Here is a 23,625-nt window from a genome sequence, read left to right as displayed (position 1 = left end):
CCAGGATAATTTCTTTGTGTTCTCTCTCCTTTCCCTTTCATCTCTTTTATATTCCTTGCAAGTTATTTTCAATTTATTTACTTGTTTTCGGTAACTTTATTTATAATTTCTTATTCTATTTAAACTTATTTACAAGAACTTAATTTTAATTGGTTAAAATATTTTAAGTGCTTATTTTTAATCGGTTTTTGAGTACACAATTCACCCCCTCTTGTGTTGTTTGGAGTCACTTGACCAACAAGTGGCATCAGAGCTTGGACTCTTGTTTAAAGACTAATCGTCTCAAGAGCCAAGATGACTTCAAACAAATTTTATGGGGAAACTTTCATAAATAGACCACCACCTTTCAATGGTGAATGGTATGGTTATTGGAAGGAAAGAATGAAAATTTTTATTCAAGGTATAGACCTTGATATATGGGACGTTGTGGAAAATGGTCCATTTATTCCCACCCATTTAGTTAATAATGTAGTGGTGAATAAACCAAGAAATCTTTGGACCAAAATGGAAAAAGAAAAGGTACAATACAATTTGAAAGCAAAGTATATCATCACAAGTGCTTTAAGTGTTGATGAATTCTATCGAGTATCAAATTGTATGACCGCCAAAGAAATGTGGGACACCCTCCAATTGACCCATGAAGGAACTACCGAGGTCAAGAGGGCTAGGATGAACACATTGACTCATGAGTATGAATTATTTAGGATGCAATCCGGAGAAAGCATACAACATATGCAAAAACGATTCATCCGTATAATAAATCATCTTAGAGAACTTGGAAAATATTTCGAAAATGAAGACTTAATTAACAAAGTACTTGGATGCTTAAATCGAAGTTGGCAACCCAAAGTGACCGCTGTTTTGGAATCTAATAATTTATCTTCTATGAATTTGGCTATTTTATTTGGTAAATTGCAGGAACACGAGCTCGAATTAGATCGACTCTTTGTAAGTGAAGAAGGTGAAAACCAAAATAAAAGACTTGTTTTCAAAGCAAATATCAAAGAAAATAAAGAAGACATGGAGTCAATGGTTAATATGCCCAAAAAGTCAATGAGGCATAAATGCAAAGAAAAAGAATCTTCAAGCTCTCATACAAAAAGAAGGAAATCATACATTGCTTGGGATGATTATGGTATGACCTCATCCGATGAATCTGAAATTGGGGAAGCAAACCTATGTCTTATGGCTCATCAAGAAGAAGAGGTAAACTCATTTGAATCTGAGCCCAATTTTACTTATGATGAGTTGCTCTTTATTTGTGAAGAATTAAATAAGGAGTCTAGTAAGTTTAAAAAAATGGTTTCTACTTCTAAGAAAACTATTTCCACTCTTGAATCAAAAATTAATGTTTTAACTAAGGAAATAGAGGTTCTTAAAGAGAAACAAATTTTTCTAAGCGATGTATCTACTAACACCCCTTGTGAAAACAAGAAAGAAAATATTGAATGTAATGAATGCAATATCTTGAAAGATAAAATTGAAGATTTGAATAATGTTCTTGCTAAATTCACAATGGGTAGAGACAAACTAGACATCATTTTGGGTAATCAAAAAGCAAGCTATAATAAAGCTGGTTTGGGTTATCAACCAAAAAGACACACTTTACCTTTTAAAAGAAATTTTAGCCCAAACATGACTTCTAGTATACCTTTTGTTAAATGTTTCTATTGCAACAAAAATGGTCATACTTCATCTATTTGTAATTTGAGAAAGAACCAATATTTAAATAATAGATGGGAAGGAATGTCAAATGGCACTTTGCCTAAAGCTAACTCTCAAGGACCCAAAATGATTTGGGTACCAAAAGCCAAAGTTTGATTTTGTGTTGTAGATGTGCTTGGAGCCGAAGAACTCAAATTGCATATCTTTAATGGCTATTCAAAGCACATGAAATGGGAGAAAAATGAGTTGTCCTCATTATTACAAAAAAAGAAAAAAAAAAGAAAAAGAAGGTGGCTATGCATCATAAGGCGATGTTATTGAAATCTAAAAAGAAATTGCAAATTCAAGAGAAGCAAAAATGGTTTACTCTTTTCACTTTACTATTTTTTATGATTTATTTTTCCTGAATATATGTTTTGTCATGATTATTTCTTTCCCGCTTTTTGATAATGCCAAAAGGGGGAGAGTTGTGTGATTTGCATGTTTCAGGGGGAGTAGTTTGTAAATATTTGCATATAGAAAGGGGGAGAATAATCTGCGCTTATCTCTGACATATACTTTATTATTGATTAATTTTATCCTAACCCCTTCATTGAGCAAATCCCACCATGAGATGTTTGTCATCATCAAAAAGGGGGAGAATGTGAATATATGCCTTGACAGGAACATTGTAGTTTTGATGATTGACAAAAGAAGTGTAAGAATGACAAGGATGCAAAAAGCGGAAAAGTGGATTAAGCTTTTAAGACTTGAATTATTGGATTGTAATCCATTTTTTTAGGATCTTTATGTGAGTAGTAGAAATAGCTCTCTTGAAAATATATATATCACACACTCACAATGATTTTTATTTAAATATGATTTTACATAAAAATATTTTGACATAAATTATTTTAAAATTGCATGATTTATTTATGTCTTTAAAAATATTTTTGACCATGCTTTTGAAATTAATCTTAGCATGTCTACGTGTTTCTCAAAATGGCATGTTGGAGATCATAGCCAAATTGATTTCAATGTGATTATGGCATATTTGTTTTCAATGGACCATTATTGTTACAACGGCTATTTGGTTAAAATGGAATAAAATGGATTTTATTTTATGATCATCATGGAATTAAAGTGCAATGAAGAAAAATATTTTCCAGACGTGTTTTGCTCAACTAACGGCTAGTATTTGTTTTGCACTTCATTCTCATTCCATTTTCTATATAAATAGAGTCTTGTGCCATCCATTTGAAGTACTGAATTTTTACATCAAAATCATATAGAAAATAATACTCATCACTCTCACTATTTCTATACTTGCTAATATATTTACTTGAGAGCTCTTTTATACTACATAGTTTACCTTGTAGTACTTGTGCTTCAATTTGTTATATCTACACACTTGGTGTAATATCATTGTAATTTCTTTTGTATTGGGTGTGATCCCAAGGTTTTCAAGAGAGGTGATATCTCTTGGTTTAGAGGCTCTTGCACAAGGGAGGTGATATCCCATTGTTTGTGTTGAGAGTTCTCGGTTGTAAAGGTTATTAGCTTATCCTGTTATAAAAGCTTGGTTTAGTGAAATCTCAAGGTGCTTTCCTTGGGGACTGGAGTAGGCCCTTTGTTTTTGGCCGAACCAGGATAATTTCTTTGTGTTCTCTCTCCTTTCCCTTTCATCTCTTTTATATTCCTTGCAAGTTATTTTCAATTTATTTACTTGTTTTCGGTAACTTTATTTATAATTTCTTATTCTATTTAAACTTATTTACAAGAACTTAATTTTAATTGGTTAAAATATTTTAAGTGCTTATTTTTAATCGGTTTTTGAGTACACAATTCACCCCCTCTTGTGTTGTTTGGAGTCACTTGACCAACAATTTCTAAATCATGGATATCCACATACAAGACCTTATCTGCTAATTTACCAGTGCCAGACCAATTAGAGAACCAGAAAGAGGAATTATCATTACCTAAGCGAAATTCAAAACCATCTCTGAGAGCCAAAAGGGCTTTCATGATAGCATTCCATGTAACCGATCCTGGCTTCTTGGTCATGGTAATAAAACTGCCATTGTTTATGTACTTGTGTTTAAGCACCTGAACCCATAGAGAATCACAATTTTGATGTATGCTCCAAACCAATTTTCCCAACAGCGCCGTGTTAGCCTCTCTAGACTTCCTAATTCCAAGACCGCCTAATTTTTTAGGTCTAGTGACCTTGTCCCAGCTAAGTTTTGTCCATATGAGAAATCGCTATTAAAACCGTGTCTTACAATATTTTTTTTGACAAATAACAGTTTTTATTTAAGTGCCGTAATATGTGAGATTAGTAAATAAAAAAGGCAAATGTTAAATAGTGCCCCAGGAGCACTTGTTAAGGATTCAAATTTAGAAAGTTTTACTTGGAAATTGTGTAGTCAATACAACAAAAGTCTATATTTTGATGTTTTCCATGCACAACTTTTATTTTATTTCTTCTTTTGGTTCATTAACTAGTGCCCCGGGGGCACTGGTTAGCAAGACCCAATAAAAAATATGACTTTGTTGGATGTTGAACCTTTGACCCTCTTATTATTGTTTTTTTCTTTAAAGTTTAAAATAAACAGGCATCTTATTATTACTAGCGGGATAGGCACGCGCGTTCCACGCCTGCCTGTGTCTAACTTATGTCCAAAAAATAAAAGATATGTCTTATGTTATGGTGAGTTTGTTAAAAAGAGATTTTTGCTGCTAAAAAAATGTGTTTTATATTATGGTGAGTTTGTTAATAAAATATTTTTGTTGCTAATAAAAAAATCAAGAGTATTATTGTTATTATGAAAAGTCCATACCAAAACTCATACATCCTCTTTATATATAGTATAGATATAGATATAAAATAGATATATAGATATAGATTATAGGTTTAAATGCAGTTTTACCCCCTGTTTTAAAAAAATCGGAATTTTACCATCCTATTTTAAAATCCGGAATTTTACCCCCCCCCCCCCCCCCCCCCAATTTTATTATTTTTTTGGATTTTGCCCCCCCCCCCCCCCCCCCCCCCCCAAAAAAAAAGTACAAAATCTGCTTTCGAGTATCAACTTCAAAGTTTCGCACATAACTCAATTTGGATCAATAATTCACCAAACTGATAGTGAAATGACCGTAATCGAGTCAACTTTCCACAGAATCAAACTCCACTAAATTTGGAGTTACATAGAGATATTAATTACCGTTTTAGTGAAGGTCTGTCCAATTACTAATTTTGCAGAAATCTACTTATGACCTTCAAATTCAACATAGTCTACCAAACGTATCGTAACTCCAAATTCGACGAAATTAAAATGCCAACAAGGGTAATTTCGTTAGCTTTCCAGACATGTAAATACTATTAAAAAAATGAGCTACAGGGTAAGAGACATGACGAAAATATCAGTAGTAATTCCATACGATAATTAATTTGGACATACCTTCACTAAAACGGTAATCGATCTCTCTCTGTAATTCCAAATTTAGTGGAGTTTGATTCTGTGGAAAACTAACTGGATTGCGGTCATTTCGTTACCCTTTTTGTGAATTATTGATCTAAATTGAGTTATCTGCGAAACTTTGAACTTGAGGCTCAAAAACAGATTTTGTGCAGAATTTTGGTGGGAGATAAAATCCAAAAAACCGGATTTTAAAAAAGGGGTAAAATTCCGGATGAGGAGTGCTAGCAACACACTCTTTAACAAACACACTCTAACACACTCTCTTCTATTGGTTAAAATTTATATGGGTCCCATAAAAGTTATATAGGTCCACATTTTTTTATGGGACCCATGTGAATTTCAACCAATAAAAAAGACTGTGTAGGAGTGTGTTTGTTAAAGAGTGTGTTGCTAAGCATTATTCAATTCCGGATTTAAAAAAAAATAACCACAGAGCCATTCATCTCCGTCAAACCTCCATCGTTGTCGTCTTACTGTTGCGCATATTAGCGAAAAGACTCATACAGAGGCAGTCGAGGTCTGCCGATCTCGTCGTCTCTATTGAACCCTATGTTCTTCGTTTCGACCCATCACCTCACAATTGAACCCTATATCCTTCGTTTTCTCTCCTTCAAACCCTAAATTGTTGTTATTAACACCTCTATCAAACACGCTCGAACACCAAATTTGTCGCCCTCACCCCTTCTTCGATGCCTTTCATTGACAGAAAGAAAGAAAGTAAGAAACTATCACGCAAAGGATCTTTTTGCCAATCCCTTCACTGACGACGACGACGACGACGTTCATCCCTCATACACAGGTTTGATTTGAAACCCTGATGCTTTGGTTTCTTGATTTTTCAATTAATTTAACCTTCCTTTCAGTTCAATGTTGCAAATTTACAAGGCCCATAAGCTATAATCTTGCAAATTTACAAGGCCCATAAGCTATAATCTTTCCACCTCCTTGATTTTTCAATTCATTTGATTTTGGATTTTAGTGTGATATCCAATATAGGTATCATTTATTTGTTTTCAATTGCTTAATATTGTTTATTCTGAGGTGTGTTCATTCTAGGTAATTTATTTTTTAAATGAAGATAATTATTTGATGATTAAGAATTTGAAACACCCTCACTTGCTTGTTGTGGTTTGTGAATGTATATGAGGAAATATTTAAAGATAAAAATTGAAGTTGTTAATTTTAATCCATGTTTAAATTATCTTCTTGCCATATATTAGATTAGGTTGTTCTATCTTTGTGTGATTTTAGACATAGATTGTTGATCATCTTTGCCACATGAAAAAGTGTAAATCTATAAATCTTGCTGTTGTGTTTGGACAGTTGGAATGGTTCTTGTATAAGAAGGGTTGCTCAAATGCATCTTCTCCATAAATTTGTAGGTTACAATATAGGTGATGATTTTCAATTTTAAGTAAAAAAAAAGCTAAATTTATAATGTTTTCAATCCCTATAATGATGCCTCTGCTACTGGAAACTTACCCTTATTTCTAGTTGATATATCATGATTTCTCTTTGTTTTTATTGTACAGGAAACTTGACATGCTTTGATATATAAATTAAGAAGTGGCCACAGTAATAGGTTCAAGTTCTTTGAAATTTGGTGGATGAGAATTTTCTGCATTTCCTCACAGGTTTAATTGAAAAGGAGCATTTTTTTCCTCTGCGTTTTTAAATGGTAGGTAGATTGGAACCACTGCCACAACTATGAACTCTGTTGAATTTGTGTTTCTCTGCATCTTTTCTCTCCGGTCGAGCCAAACTATTGGTTCTTCCTCTGCTATTCTCTTTCGTTACCTCTTCTTTTTTCCTTTTTCAATTAGAACGGTCATTGAGTCCACCAAAATACCTCTTATTCCTTTCTTCGCTGTTGTAGGTTTCAACCGTACCAACTGAAGGTATTTGTTGCTCTTGTTTCCTTTCATTGTTACTGCTCTTTTGTACATTTTATCTTTTGGGCATCATTTTTACTTGATTAAATTCTTGGGTTTGAATTTTTGCTGTTATATTTCCTCAGCATTGTGGTTCTCAATTTGGATTTTCAGTTTTTCTAGTTAATTTATAGTGTACTTATTGTGAATACTATAAGAATCTTGTATATACGTGTGTGTATTTAGTGTAGGATATTTGTTTGTTGAAAATACTATTGTGGTGCATAATTGTATGCCTATTGTGTAAGTCATTTGAGTTCTGTTTAGTGTAGGTTCAAGTGTAAATTGTGAAAGTAGTAATGAATTTAAAATTATAACTGTGAAGTGTAAATGTTGAAGTTCTTCAATACTAGTTTCATTTTGTTTTGCTAGTTCTTAGTGTTTTATTCTTATTTTTCAGTTCTTTCATATGTGGAGAGATCATATACTGGTGATATTTACTAAGTCTTTGAAAAAATCATATAGGTACCAAGCTTACTTTGCACATGTAACTTATTTTGTGGTAAAACTTGTATGTATCTGCAATTGTAAATGATTCGGGAAGATGATAGGTATGCCTCAAATCACACATTGGGAATGGATCTGCCACTCTTAGGTAAGTTTTAACTCAACACTATAGATTAGTGTCCTTTCTCATTTTCCTGAAGTTTCAGATTACTAGTGCTGCATAATATTAGAAGTTTTGTGTGCTTATTTTGTTCTTCTATTATTTTGAATGACTTGTGAAAGACACATACATCATGACCTTGTAAATCATTCATATACAAGTTTTAATTACTTAAATCTATATTGTTTCGTGGTATTATGTACCAAGTTTCAACTAGCAAGTTTCATATTTTGCCTTTTATTATACTACCAGTATATTTTTGTTCAATATGAACAATTTTCAACAAAGATAGCATATTTGGCATTGATCTTTTTAGGCTCCAGACAACCATATTAAGCACAAAATCAATTTGGGAAACAAAATAAGAAAGGTTGCATCTTAATAAGGCATTTTGAGTTGAGTTGCCTATTGTTCCTGTTTATTGATAATAAATTAAAGAGTGTTTTGTCCCTTAGGGGACATCCGATAAAATTAAAGAGTGTTTTTAAAATTTAATAAATTAAAATCTATTGTTCATCATGATCTATTGTATTGAATGAATGGAATGCTAATTGTCCAATTCAATAGCTATTACTTCAAATGTTATCTGACTTTGTTGCTATGTCAAAATTGTGGACATTATTATGAAATGGAAGCCTTGTATGAACTCTCTCCTATTGACAAGTCTTAATTCATAACATTTTGGTTCTCTTGCTTTCTGAATGTTCAGGTAAACAAGTCAGACTGGGGCCATGTCGGTGATGCTATAATTGTTTAGCTAAGGTTTGTTATGTAGGTTCTATTAGTTTGATAACTACAATCAATGATCTCACCCATTTTTCTTGTTACTTTCCAATTATGCTTTACTAGATAGAATTATCTAGTAATTACCTCTTTTTCTTAGAGACAACTTGAGTATGTATGTATTGTATGTCTAGTTTAATTATTTCTATTGTTGAATTCTATTGTTAAAATCGGGCATACGATTCATAGTCAGAACCAAATTTTAACAACAATGAAAACTTTTTTATGGTATTCTTTGTTTTGAACCGATTTTACGCAAGCTGTCAGAGGCAGCAGTACTGTACTTCACAAGCCGACAAAGGTGTTGTCAAGGTTCCTTTGTTTCACCCCTGCTCTCTGTTCGTGTTTGTTGAGGTTACTCAAGCGGTCATGGTTTGTTCTTTGTGCTTGTCTCTTGTGAGGTAGTGTTTATGATTTTACTTCCTATCTTCATATCTTTGGTTAGGACTACATATTCTTAAATTTTAGGTTTTTGTAGCAATTCATGATCATTGATATCTTCTATAGTATATTTGTATTCAGTCAAATGATGGAATGCCTATGTACTTGATTTCTTGTACATCTATATATACAATGACTATGTTTTATTATACAGGTAGTTTGAGGCCTTCCTTTTTCAATGAAGTGGGTGGTTCTCATCAAGTCATAGGTCGCAGAAGAAAGTAGGGCTAGAGTTTGACAATCTCTTTTGTAGTGGTCTTTGTGTTTGTACTAAAATTTGTCATTGATTTTCTCATAAGTATGGCCAAAGTTTGACAATATCTCTTTTGTAGTGGTCTTTGCGTTTGTACTATTCAATTCGGATTTGTCTTATAGTCGGATTGGTTTTGTTTATGAAATGAATGTATTACAAGAGTTTCTGTTTTACTAGAGTTTATCTTGTGTGGTGCATCACTATTTTTTTTATAAAAAAAAATTAATAATATGTTTTGAATATATATATTGGTACTATGTTAAAAGTTCAAGAGCAAGTTGTCAATAAAAAAAAATGCAATTTACCGTAAAAAAAGAGCAATTTTTAAAAAACGGATAGGATTAGTCAAAAAACAAAAAGGACAGGACATACAATAGTGTTTTTTATACGAGTGCTATTAAACCTTGGTCCAGACAAGGAATTATAATAGAGTTTTATAAATGCAGGTGCTATCCAAACCCGTCTCCATAAGCCTGTTTGTTCGCGCGCAGGTACATACTACAACACGTTTTGGTAAAACTGCTATTAAAACTGCACGCTTGATAGCGGTTTTAAAATGCTATTATAGGCCCCACATACCTATAATAGCGGTATCAGTAATAGCGTAAAAAAATTCTATTAAACACCTATTTTTGTTGTTTGGGTTCTTGTAACGAACAACATATTTTCCATTATCAAGACATGAAACAATGGTGGCTTCATAGTATGATCCAACAAATCCTTCTTCTTTGCAACAGACATAGTCCATTCTTTATATAGTTGAGATGATAGGTTGTTTGTAGTTGATATTAAGATAATTTGTGTTCCGAACTGGCCAAAGGCCTAATAAGATAATAAGGCGCATTGACTCCAATATATGTTACGAAGCATAGGATAAGTAACTGCTCCTCAAGTTATCTGTGACTCATTCCAATCATATGGAGGGACTCATCACATGAATTTTATATGATTTTTTTAGATAGTTTTAAGGTTAGTTTTTGCTCATTTTAGTAGTCTTCTGATAGCCAAAACATGAAAAATACCTAAGAAACGAAGTTAGTTGACCAAGATGCAAAAGTTGAAGAAATTACACAAAAATGAGTAAAACATGAAAGAAAAAAAAAAGCTCAGTTACATCGTGCCACGATGCCACTATGAAAAGGATATATTATTGAGGAAAATCGACAATATTTATGAAGAGAATCAGTCCCATCGTTCCACGATAGGAGTCATCGTGCCACGATGAACCTCTGTGAGATATCGTCCCACGATGAGATGCATCGTGCCACGATGAAGCCTAAGTCCAAAAAATCTATAAACAGAGCCTTTCACCACCACAATTATTCATTCCAAAATATTGACTCACAAATGAAGAAGCAACTTAATTAAAAAATAATTAAATTACTGCATATAAAAAAAAAAAGTTAGTATTTTTGTTAAATAAAATGTTAGCATTTCACTTGACCAAAAAAAAATAATGTTAGCATTTCAAAATAAAAAAGAATGAATGTTATAGTTTTATGTTAAGTCTTTAAATTGAATTACTTACTCTTTTAAGAAAAATGTTATATTTTAGTCAAAAGAAAAAATGTCAGTACTTTTTTTTTATACAAAATGTGGCGGATTCTAGCGTGAGAGAGTGGAACATGTCTCTCACCGTGAGAGAGTGATTTTTACTTGCTATTAGAGGTTGTTCCAGTTTTTTTTTTTTAGTAATTATTAATTGAGAATATAATATTGTAATTATTATTAGACATTGAGACCTTAAAACACATAAAATAATAATTAAAAAATATTTTTCCAACCAACAGATCTGTCATTATATCTGGTAACTAGTATACGGACCCGTGCCAAGCACGGGTTAAAAAGTAACTATAAAAATTAGGATTTTAATATTTTAAATTTCATAATTATCTAACACAAAAAATGATAAATTACACTAATATATATGTTTAATAAGTCACCAAATTTTTTTGTCTTTAAGAATCTGTGTAACAAATTTTGCTACTTCAAAAATTAAAATGCCAATAATTAAATGATGACTAAAATTTTGGGAAAAAAAAATAAGGCCAAAAAATCATTTTTTTAATAAGGGATCTAAATTTTACTTTTATGAAAATATGAAGACCAATATACATTTAAATTTATTTTTATTACAAAAACAATTTAACACAATTCAAATTTGCTGCGCACATAAAATAAAGTAAAGTAGTTACATTCGAAAATCATCTTTTTATTTCTAAACTTTTGACTTTCTGCATTTTATTTAAAGTAAAATAGTTATATGCGAATATCATCTTTTTCTTACGGTTAGCCTGTCATAATTTGGTTCTTGCTTTTTCCTTACTCAATCATCGGAAGTTGGACACTTCCTCTATTTTTACTCGATGTGGCCTCCAGGAAACGACTTTCCTTCATTGTGTTCAGGACTATACATTCTCTAGAAACCTTTGGCACCACATTGAATTCAATGACCGGACTTTCTTCTCTTTAATTGACGCACATGATTGGCCAAGGTTGGCTCCATGTGTCCCTAAACTAATTCCTTCTCGGCTGGTGTTTGGTGTATATGGAGATATCATAATTTAATTTATTCAAACAATGAATTTTGTCCTTAAATCAACTATCCTTCAACATCTAGAGCTTGGTCGAGATTTTCACATCTTTTTTCTCCTCTAATCACGTTGGTACAGGTTCATCAAATGGAACAATGAAAACTTCTCTTGTGTGGTCCTCAACGTTGACGGTAGTTGTTTAGGTTCCCCGATTAGAGCTAGTTATGAGGGTCTTATCAGATATAATTTATATTTTTACTTACCAGACTTTTCTGGCTTCATTCGTGAGTTGTCTGACATGATTCTTGCGAAACTTTATGTTGTTTATAGAGGTCTTACATTGGCCAAAAATTTGGCTATTGAAGAACTTGTTTGCTACTCTGACTTATTACTCTACATCAAATATTGAATGTTAATATTCAATATAAGTATAATATTACAAAACATATAAAATTCAAGATAAAGCTTTGTTATAGTGATTATAACACAAAACTTAAAATCATGAAACAAATCAAATGAAACCGATTCGGTGGTAAGATTAAACATTGGTCTTGGTAGTGGAGTTTGGGTAAAAATCTTCGAGCTATTGTCATTTATATGAATGACTTTTTTTTTTTTTTTGAAGGAATTTATATGAATGGCTTATGACACATATAGAATGTTAACTAAAGGCAAGAGATTAAGAATTGTCATAACTAAAGGCAATTAAATGACACATATATGAAACCAGAGCCGATTGACTACAATATACAAAGCAAATTGAACAACATGTCATTTTCTTATAACAACAATAATAAAATATACAAACACAACAATACCAAGAACATATCCACATGAATTCCATTCCAAAACTTGACATTTTCCTATGCCAATCTTATTAGTGAGGTGATTTCTAATAAATATGTTATATTTCAGTACCTTCCAAAGCTTGACATTTTTTTTTGTTCTTATTTCCACTCAGTTATTCACCAGAACATATCCACATGAATTTCATTCATCTCTTTGGGTAATAACATGTTGCCGGCATAATGTTGCGCAAAAGCTGAAATACATCTTAAACATTTCTTTACAACAACTTCACTTTCAAAAGTACACCTTCCACCGATTTAGAAATCACATCATTGTTGAAATCAAATCACCAATGGTCTCTTTGACTCAAGGACGACATGAAAAAAATAGAATTTAAAATCTGGATACTTGTTATTGATATTAGCACAAAATTCAGCTTATGAACTATTTTTTTAAAATAAAATGAAAGTGCAGTGACAAAATGAAAGGTTTTTTAAATGCAGGGACTAAAACTCAAATGACCCGTAAGTACATGGACCTTTTGCATATTTAAGCCCTAAACGAATTATGTAAATTCTGATTTTGTATAAATTGTAATTGTATAATTTGCTTACTTCATATCCTACAGGCTGCACTAATACTATGCTGAAATTCTACCCAACTCAAACAATGAAAGTGTTAAAGTTGTTGATTATGAATTGTTGGAAGCACATCTAGAAATTAGGTCTCAAATTTCAAGCTATAATCCTGACATTAGCTTCAGAATTATGTTCGATGTGACTCAAAATTTGCAAACTTAAAAGAACATAAGATCTTTGTGCAAAACTTGTGAAAACAAATAAGTGCAACACATTTGATATGGTTTATAAGCTTCTTAAGTTGGCTTTGGTCTTGCCGATAGCAACTGCAAGCATCAAACATGTTTTTTCAATTATGAAATTTGTGAACGTGTTTTTTTTTGCCACACAAATATGTCAGGTTTAGATCTGGCCTTGTACTCGAGAGAACTTGATGGATGCAATGGATTTAAAGAAATGAAAACACAGATAGAAAACTATTCAAGAGAACTTGAAATACATAATTTGAAGCATGAAGAGAAGAACGATGGTTTTGTTGAACTTAATGATAAAGAGAATGATAAATTTTAGGTTGTTGCCTCGTACTGTTTGAGTGTTACCTCATAGGCAAAGTCAAAGTGGAATTCGTAAGCTTAATAAATTTATTGATGCATTTCCTTGGTTAATTAAAATCAAAAACAAAAAAACAAACAAATTCAGTTTAGTTTTTTTGGTTTAGTTAATTTTTTTACTTAAAGCAAAAAAAGATCGAGTAATTTTCACTTTGATTTGATTTGTTGGGTTCATCGATTTTGTCCAAATATTTCTGCATACTTAAGTATACTAACCACTTTTTGTTGAAAAAGATGTATAATCAACACTTAGCAACATGGAATTTTTTTTTACAACCCTTAGCAACATGAAATGAAACCTAAAAAACTACTATTTTTGCCACATTTAATTGAATATATGATTTCTTTTTTGACAAAAATTGAAAATATGAATTTATATGAATTAATGAAACATTTAATTTCATAATTAAAAAAAAAATTGCAACTATTCTTTGAACTCTAAGGTGTTTCATGTCTTAGATTAAGTATCATCCCGTCTACCTTAAATTCTTTTTAATAAAAGTTAATATAAAAATGAATTTGAATATATTTTTTAACGGAATTATTTAGGATCAAAGTAATTATTTAGGAGTATAATAACATTTGAATTTTTTTTCTAGAAAACACATTTACATTTCTTTTTTACCAAAAGTCATTTAAAATTTGAAATTGAATTGGCTAATTAAAAACTATCCGTGACTTATTAAGTTTAGGATATTTCACTATTATATTCTTATTGCATCTGAATAGTTTTTTCCTTAAAAAAAATCAGAAGAATCATGTAGTGTTATTTTTTAAGAATCATGTAGAGTTTGACATTTAGAAGTATATGATTAGTACGTTGACAGAGTGTTAAAAAAATTTGCATTAGAAGTCAAAAAAAAAAAATCATTGATTATTTTGATTATGTATAGAAAAACTGACAATTTGAAACAAAAAAAAATTGAGAAGATCTGATTTTCGTTCCTTTAATTCATGATTATGAATAATTAATTGAGAATTGTGTCATTTATTGTAGATTAATTTTTAATAAATGTCCATTATTTAAGTTGAAAAAGTTATGGTAGGAGAAGTCAAGTCAAAATTATGGGACATAATTAAGTGTTTTTAATTTATAATCATATTCAAAATTCACATGTATTTGAATTACAAAATTGGTCTCAATTTTACTCTTTGTTCAAATATTCGGTAGAGTAAATCTTGTGACAAAAGAAATAAAACATTCTGTTTTTTTTTTTTACAAAAAAAAGAGTAATTCATTCTAAGTTAATCATCTTAGAGAAGAATAAAAACAAATTTTTATTTTCTAACAAAAGATTTATCTGCATTAATTTATCTATATTTTCCTCTAACATGTCTCAAAAGTCTTTAATCCATTTTAATCTCATTGTTGTGATCATTATTCTACAACCATATAAAAATAAAAATAACATTAAAACCGAACTCAAAACAAAAATTCAAATAAAAAATATAATCTAATGAGAAATAATCGCATCCATTCGTAGGACACATTAATGTCACATAGAAGCAAAGCTAATAAACCACATTCACATTATAAAAGAAAAATCACTTTCGTATCGCACAGATTATAAAATGCACCGATGTCCAAAGAGTTTCCAAAGGAAAAATTAGTGGTGTTATATGTCCGGTAATCAATATTAGACCACACTTACATATTAGTCTTCACAATATAATTTGATTTTACTATTTCATTAGTAAAAAACATAATATTAGTGAACATCTTACATTAAAATAAATAGGATATAACAACATGACCATATGGTTTTGAACAACAAAACGTTTTATAACCTTTGCGAATACAAACCTTTAAAGAAAGATTCTAATATATGATCAAATATTTCTTTCCAAAAGCTAATGAACCTGTATAAAAATTTGAATAAAAGAATGGTGAAACAAAAGAAAGGATAATTGAGAAAAAGAAATATTTGAAATTTAAAAAATGCAAATTCATGCCAATATATAAATTAAAATGAGAAACAATTAAAAAGAAGAAAGATGTGTCAAAAAAAAAGCAAGAAGAAGAACTTGAGGCAGTGAGCATCAACATGATTTAATTTGTTGAATAAAACTTTATAGGAGACTCATTATTTATAGATGTAAAATAATAACATAAAAGGTAGTAGTAATAATAATAATAATAATAATAATAATAATAATAATAATAATAAGTACAATAAAAAAGTATAACAACAATGGGATTTTAAAATAGTGGTTGTTGTAGAAAATTAATTGATTGATATACCTTTATATAGAGAGATATATGAAAGATGGTTTTAGAGATGCATCACAATATTAAATAAAATTTTGTGTAGTACAACTATGTGATCTGACATATTTAATTTTATTTATGAATGAGATGAGATTAAAATTGATTAGTAACTGATGATAATTTTAAGGAATAAATATATTTTAATTTATTGTTTAAAATATTATTAAAGGAAATAATTTTGGTTTCATTTCCCTTAATGTATTAAATGTAATCCTTAAATTAAGAAGGAATGGATTACCTTATTCATTTTTAAATTAAATTAAAACTATACATAAATATAATTGAATTGAAATTGAAATGTTTCTAGAATAAAAGAATATTCTATATTCAGGAATTTTTGATATATTACCGAAAAAAATCAAACAATTTTGAAATAGCATTTACCAGCTAATATGCTATAATAAAGATTATCCTTTATTTTTTAAAAGTTTTTCATATAGTTCGGTGAATATTTTGGGTACAAAATTACAAATTCAATGATGTTCTTCAATACATATGTCAAATAATCTTATGACACATTATTTTGTATATTTTTATGGTACATTGTTTTATATTTGATTGTTGTCAAATATATAAACATTTTTTTATAAAATATATAAATATAATTTAAATATGCAATTTATATATATATATATATATATATATATATATATATATATATATATATATATGTTACTATTAAGAACCATGTAAAATAAAAACTTACTAAGAGCATCTATTTAACTTTGGGCACATTGAGTAAAAAAAAAACTTTGGGCACATGTATAATTTAAATATTGTTTTATATTTGTCATTACTATTGAAATAGTTCCAATCCTCCCAACAAAATTAAATTGTGAACTTATTTATAAAAAAAAAGAAAAGAAAGAAAGAGTATTATAGTATAGTCATATAAAAAAGTATTATAGTATAGACATTTTCAATCTTTACATTACACAAAATATTGGATGTAGTTCATTCAAGACTTATAGAATGCCAGAGGTAAACAAAACTTTTGCACATTTTCGTTAATCCATTACTTCAAATAATCATACATGCTTCCTCTATAAGTGTGATGTCAACGAATTCACATGTCAAATTGATAGGTTGTCAATTTGTTCATTACACCTAAAATCAAGAAATTTATTCAAAAGGTTAAATAAGATTCGGACCGCCACTTTTCTGAAAGCATGGTTTTTGCCTTCCTCTTTCCTTTCAAATTTCGTACGTAGGTGATCAAGACACACCTGTATATTACCTATAAACACATATGTATGTAAAAAAAAATATAGGTATCCGAAAAAAAAAGAAGTATAGGTAGAGAGAAAACAATTAAGAATAAAGATTATCAGAAAAGACTACAAACCTTTAAAGAAAGATTCTAATATATGATCAAATATTTCTTTCCAAAAGCTAATGAACCTGCACAAAAATTTGAATAAAAGAATGATGAAACAAAAGAAAGAATAATTGAGAAAAAGAAATATTTGAAATTTAAAAAATGCAAATTCATGCCAATATATAAATTAAAATGAGAAACAATGAAAAAGAAGAGAGATGTGTCAAAAAAAAAAGCAAGAAGAAGAACTTGAGGCAGTGAGCATCAGCATGATTTAATTTGTTGAATAAAACTTTATAGGAGACTCATTATTTATAGATGTAAAATAATAACATAAAAGGTAATAATAATAATAATAATAATAATAATAATAATAATAATAATAATAGAACATAAATATAGAATGTTGCTTAATTTATATTTGGTATAATCCAATTCTTTAATATTGTTAAATTTTCTTTAATATAGTTTTGACAGAATTGTAAATCAGTAATCATATTTGATCAACAATCATATTTGATCAATAATTTTCAAATATATGTGTGTGTTATTTTTCAAATCATAATTGTGAAAATAATTTAGTTAACACATCTACTATTTGGGAGAAATAAAAAATAAATATGTATATCAACATTAAATGTGAGGAATGAGGTTGAATGAGGAGAGGAGAGAGAAAGACAAATAAGTCTGGCTTATTACATATTATAGATTATAGATTATAGATAACCACTAATACATAATTTTATTTATTTTTCATCACCTTCTTCATCCCTTCTGTTATAAATTTCGTGAAAAATTGCAGATCTTCAACTAAGCTTCAAGCAAATACAGAAAAAAATATTCCAAAATTATAAAATTCAAACAAAAATCCAAATTTTATCACGATGTCTACACTCAAATATGTCATTCTTCCTCTTTCACTTAATTTCTTTGCAAAAGAACATATTTTAGGAAAAAAGAAAGAAAAAAAAATGAAATACGAGAGATTCGAGATGGCAATCACAACAAGCAAGATGAGTGAAAGAGGTTTGATGCTGATGGTAAAGGCAAAGGCAAATCGTCATCGATTGAAATAGAGAAAGTGATCCATGACCATGACTAAAACTTTTACCCAAATCTAGAAACCACAGATCTCTGCACACAAAAATTATCGATTTTTGGATTTTTTTTTCTTTCTGGGTTTGTTTGAAGCTTGGTTGAACATCTGGAGTTTTTCATGAATTTTAGGAAGAAAGATGAACAAAAAGAGAGAGAAAATGTGAAGAAAACAACAACAGAGTTTTTCATGATTTTTTTTTTGGGTCCTAAGAGTTTTTAGAGAGTAAGCTTCAGATTGTTTTATTTGATTGCTGTATTCTTTATCTTCTTTTTGTTGGCTAGATGTGTGGTGGTGGCTATGACAGAGGTTTTGTTTTTTCATCTTCCACTTTGATTAAAGCAAAAATAAAATTTAAAATATCCGCAAAACACTGTAGCAACAAGTATCTGGTCATTCATCTCTATCATTCATTATTTTGTCATCTAATTCAATGATAAATAAACTCTTTTCACGGGTGAGAGATTTGTTTCACTCTCTGAAGCTAGTATCCGCCCACAAAATGTTAGTATTTTAGTTTGAAAGAATAGAGAAATGTTAGTTTTAAGAAAAATCTTTAAAGTTAAAATAGTGGAGAAAAATCATACTTTTTTTATTGCTATATATTTATGGAAACAAGAAATCACTAGTAGTTGAAAAGTGAAAACCACTGGCTTTCTTTCAACATTGTTACTATTTTATTTTACTTTATACTTTATTCTTTCTCACTTGCATTCATTTTCTCTTCACACCACACACACCACACAATTGAGTTTTTTTTTCTTTCTCAATTCTCATTCGTTGGTGAAGAGAGGTACAAGCTAAAAATAATTTTCAATTCTCATTACCGAAAAAGAAAGTTACAATAGACAAATATCTCTCCACTAATGCATAATAATTAATGAGTTTTACCTCTAGCAATACAAACTCAACATTTTTTTATTACAGTAGTGTGTATATATATATATTTTTTTGTCAAATAGCTTAGTGGCGAGACTCTTACACATTTAAATGTTAAGAAGTGTGGAATCTGGGGTTCGAACCCCGGCCACTCCAATAATATCTCTGATAGCTATCATTTGAGCTATATTTATGGGATATATATATATATATATATACGAGAAAGTGGCTAGGAGATATTTTGCAAACACCGTGTGTCCGTTCCGTTTAATAGACAGACACCCACACAATCTATCTATCGAAAACTTGTGTGCTTTCAATCCAATTGCTGTTCTCTCACACACACACACATCCAAACAGAACAGAAGAAAGTGAGAAGGAAAATGGGAATCATGAACTACTACAACTGTGTTACATGTGCAGCAACAACACCAATGTCACAAGATTCATCAAAACCATCACCATTACCAGACCCAAGACAAACAAAGGTTATCCTTCCCAATAAAAAACCCATGAAATGGTCTACTGGTATGGCTCCTGGTGAGTACGGTGGTCCTCCAACAACCACCAAGCTTCGCAAGTATTGGGGTGGTGAAAACCCTGACCCTTTGGCTTCTGATGATTTTATGTGGAACATAGATTTCGTCCCTCGTTTCAAAAGGATTATTCAGGGTCCTCTTCAACCTTCTCCCTCAGAGGTTTCAATTTTTTTCTTATACGTTCTCAATCCCCCATCTGGGTCTCTTTCTTTTTTTTTTTGGTAACATGGGTCTCTTTCAATTCGTGTGTATATGTTTTTTTTCTTGTAATTATTATATGGAGCGTTTTTTATTGGTACTTCATAAATAATATTGTTGAAAGTGTTAGATTTACTCACCACAGTGATGCCATCAATTGCCTCATAACTTCTATTAAACACATTTATGCGTGTGGTAAAAGAGTATGGAGAATAGTTACTTCATTTAGCATGCAATTACTTCATTCCAATTTTCACATAGGAATCAAAATGACTTGCAATATTTTCCATTCCTTGTTGACTTTAGATGTTTTAATTGAGAGTTGGTTTTTTATAGAACATAATGATGATGATGATGTCGTTTAATCCATAGAGCCAACACCACCTAGGGACATAAATGTTGGTTGGTGCCGTGGTGGTGGTGGTGACTCTGAATCGTGATCTCTGATGAATGCCTACCGACTATTTGTTTCAACTCCATGAATTGGTTCTGAAAATAATTTTATTTATTTTTTTATTTTTTTATTTTTTGTGAACAGGAGGTGCCTTCTGGGTTTCTAAGCTTAAATAGAGTCATGAGCCTCGACAGGTCATGCTCTAAAATATTCAAATTAAAGTCTTCGATTGTGCTTGCATCGTTTTTTATCCTTTTCTTTTGTTCTTTTTTTATCTATAAACTCATTTGAATTATCAACTGTGTAGTATGGAGGTTGATTTGAGCAAAGAACTCTCAGCTCCTGTAAATCAAATTGTACAGCAGCAAATAGAGACACCAACTATTGTAAGAGATCTGTATCTTCTTTTGATTTTTCCCTGTTTAATATATCTTTTGGATTTGATGAGTAATGATTTTCAGTATTTAATTCTCTTTATCTATTTAGTATCAAATTCTAATTGAAAAAACAAAAAAGGATATGGTATGTTATGTTGTTTTTCCACAAGGCTCATTTATCTTTTATACAAATTTAATGTTGATCAGGCGACTGAAAATGAAAGCAAAAAGGTAAGATGGAGATTGGCACCGACACGTCGCGAGCAAGACAAATGGAATAGAGCTGCTAAAGCGGCAACTGACGGCAGCGTAAGTATTTTTTATATATATATATATCACTTTAAATCCGTCTCATTTGTATCTAATTTTTTACTTGCTGGATATATTTCTCTGCTTATATAAGTATATTACCTGGGAGGCTGGGACGGTGTAGGACATGAAGCTCAATCCATTCTTTACTTTTGAACCAAAAATGGTAACTTGACGATTGTTAATATTAACTACTTATAGGATGTGATGTTACGGGAATTAAGGAAATCTCGTGAAAATCCTGAAGTATTGGCTGCTCAGTACAGGGTGCAGTATGATAAGGTACTCAACACTGTTGTCTGGCTGGTTTTTCTTCATTATAATATATGTAAATATTACCCTTTTTCATTGTGACATTGATCAAATATCAAACTTTGTTAATTCTGTTTCTAAACTTAATTTGGATTTTCAGTTAAAGAAGAGGTTGCAAGAACTTACATATGGTATAGGTGCCGTCGGTCTGGTTTCATCTTATCTTTCATATTCTCCTGAGATCGCAGCTAGGTAACTAGATTCTTCTTGCACTTATTAACTTGGTTATTTTGAATTGGAGATCCTGCTACACCATTCCCATCGTTTACCTATGCTATCAAATATGGTTAAACTAAGATGATTAAAAGAAACAACCTCTAGGGAATAATCAGTGTCATGTTTCCATTTGAGAGATATATTGAAGAAATTCACTATATACTGGTTATTAATTATTAATAAAGATCTTAGTTACTGATGCAAGATATAGTTATTTTTAAGGTTTATTCATATGTGATTAATACATACTTTTCTTTCATGTATTCAGCTTTGGTGCTGGCTTTCTTGGTTCTTTAGCGTATATTCGCATGCTGGGAAGTAGCGTGGACTCACTAAATCCAAGCGGTGGAAGGGCTCTTATCAAGTAATCTTTAGTAGATAGATTCACTATGTGGAATTTAATATCTTCAGTAGACAATTATTTAATAGTCAAGTTTGAACTTTCTAGTTTTTCTCGGTAATATTTGAAGTTTCCAAGAGTTTAATAACTATATTTGTAAACAAATTTTACACGTGCATCTAATTATATTTCATAATCTTTCACATGGGGGATGGGAGATATGTAGAGGGAGAAATATGTTATGTTAAAATATGATCAGATGTCTGTATAAACACTTGCTAGATATAGCCGTATTGTGATCTCTTACACCATTCGTGGAAATGAATCTCTCATAATGTTCCTTGTTTTTCACCTTGTTTGTTGTACTGTAGATAACACAGGCTTAACAACTTGTTGGATGTTACTTTCAGGGGAGCAGTTGGGCAGCCAAGATTACTGGTTCCTGTTATATTGGTCATGATTTATAATCGCTGGAATGCGTAAGTCTTCTTTCGATATGCAATTAGAGCAGTTATTATTCTATTAATAAAGACAATAGAGAGTACTCCCTCCGGCCTTATTTATAAGCAAAAGTCAACAAAATATTTTGGCCTCAAATATAAGCAAAAGTTACCAAAACCAACTTCATTTAATGATATTCTTCCAAAAGTACCCTTATTAATTGTTCTACTTTTTAACATGATTGTAGAGTCTCAATGTATATTTAATACTATTGTAAGGTCATTTTAGGAATTTCAATAGAAATATCACATAAAATTAAGATAAAAAAGTAATTTTTACTTACAAAAGAGGTCAGAGTAGTATATATGAGCTAATATGATGAGAGTTAAGAATAGTAAATCAAATTTAATATATAGGAGCGTTTGAGATATGTATGTTTTTCACCAAGTTACCTTCGGTTTCTCTAAACTATCGAATACCGGTTTTGCGCCGTCTTTTGACTGCTTTACAAGGCTGTTTCTATGCAGGATTCTCGTTCCAGAATATGATATTATGCACTTACAATTGATACCAATGCTAGTTGGTTTTTTCACATATAAGATTGCAACTTTTGCTCAAGCTATAGAAGGAGAAATTCTTAGGTGAATACTCACCTAAGCATTAATGGTTAGGCACAACCAATAATAATTTTACAACTCATTAATATATTAAATAATTATAAATAAATAATAGAGTATTAATAAAAACAAATCTTAACCAAATCTTAGGTGAGTATTAATAATTTTATAATATTTTCACCAAGTTACCTTCGGTTTCTCTAAACTATCGAATACCGGTTTTGCGCCGTCTTTTGACTGCTTTACAAGGCTGTTTCTATGCAGGATTCTCGTTCCAGAATATGATATTATGCACTTACAATTGATACCAATGCTAGTTGGTTTTTTCACATATAAGATTGCAACTTTTGCTCAAGCTATAGAAGAGGTGATTACCGTAGCTTCAAAGAAGGACGTAAATATATCTTCCAAGGGTTAGATTTGGGGATTTCAATCTTACATTAAGCATGTATTGATAGCATTTTTTTTACATATTAAGAATCTTATTTACATCAAGGGACATACAATTACATTCATGTGCCTTTTGTAATAATGTCTAATATCTAGTGTATTTTTTCTCTGAAGTAACAACACGTGTTTAAAATCTTTTTTACTTTGATCGTCACTCGTGTATATTCACCGGATGTATTCTTCTAGTTAGTATTTTGTGTTTTTTTTAACCTGAAAT

At 30.5% G+C, this 23,625-nt stretch overlaps 2 protein-coding genes and 2 long non-coding RNA genes across 7 annotated transcripts; 3 read left to right on the top strand and 1 right to left on the bottom strand.

Moving 5' to 3' along the window:
* The first annotated feature begins 294 nt into the window (after positions 1-294).
* On the top strand, positions 295-1,821 carry LOC123905318. The gene has a single exon (XM_045954925.1). It carries the CDS (start codon positions 295-297, stop codon positions 1,819-1,821), a length of 1,527 nt encoding a protein of 508 aa, XP_045810881.1.
* A 3,708-nt stretch (positions 1,822-5,529) lies between these two features.
* On the top strand, positions 5,530-9,319 carry LOC123906438. 3 transcript variants are annotated; one of them, XR_006808915.1, is made up of 5 exons: positions 5,579-5,925; positions 6,659-7,024; positions 7,523-7,652; positions 8,374-8,848; positions 9,043-9,319. It is a non-coding gene; the product is annotated as an uncharacterized LOC123906438 (long non-coding RNA). The 3 variants fall into 3 exon arrangements; XR_006808917.1 differs by having other exon boundaries at positions 5,568-5,925; positions 8,374-9,319; XR_006808916.1 differs by having other exon boundaries at positions 5,530-5,925; positions 6,659-7,652; positions 8,374-9,319.
* Positions 9,320-16,873: 7,554 nt separating this feature from the next.
* On the bottom strand, positions 16,874-18,079 carry LOC123906437. Its single transcript, XR_006808914.1, has 3 exons — positions 18,001-18,079; positions 17,268-17,323; positions 16,874-17,159 (listed from the first exon to the last, which is right to left on the bottom strand). It is a non-coding gene; the product is annotated as an uncharacterized LOC123906437 (long non-coding RNA).
* LOC123906436 (protein CONSERVED ONLY IN THE GREEN LINEAGE 160, chloroplastic) lies at positions 17,984-23,521 on the top strand. 2 transcript variants are annotated; one of them, XM_045956342.1, is made up of 10 exons: positions 17,984-19,913; positions 20,491-20,540; positions 20,654-20,732; positions 20,931-21,032; positions 21,234-21,314; positions 21,445-21,536; positions 21,829-21,924; positions 22,311-22,379; positions 22,869-22,982; positions 23,223-23,521. In XM_045956342.1, exons 1-10 carry the CDS (start codon positions 19,599-19,601, stop codon positions 23,374-23,376), a joined length of 1,152 nt encoding a protein of 383 aa, XP_045812298.1. In that variant the 5' UTR covers positions 17,984-19,598; the 3' UTR covers positions 23,377-23,521. The 2 variants fall into 2 exon arrangements, with proteins under 2 accessions (XP_045812298.1, XP_045812299.1); XM_045956343.1 differs by lacking the exon at positions 22,869-22,982.
* Positions 23,522-23,625: the final 104 nt, after the last annotated feature.

The sequence above is a fragment of the Trifolium pratense genome, linkage group LG2 (assembly GCF_020283565.1).
Source record: "Trifolium pratense cultivar HEN17-A07 linkage group LG2, ARS_RC_1.1, whole genome shotgun sequence".
NCBI classification, from domain to species: domain Eukaryota; kingdom Viridiplantae; phylum Streptophyta; class Magnoliopsida; order Fabales; family Fabaceae; genus Trifolium; species Trifolium pratense.
Note: the sequence above shows the minus strand (reverse complement) of the source record. Positions and strands in the feature narration are given on the sequence as shown.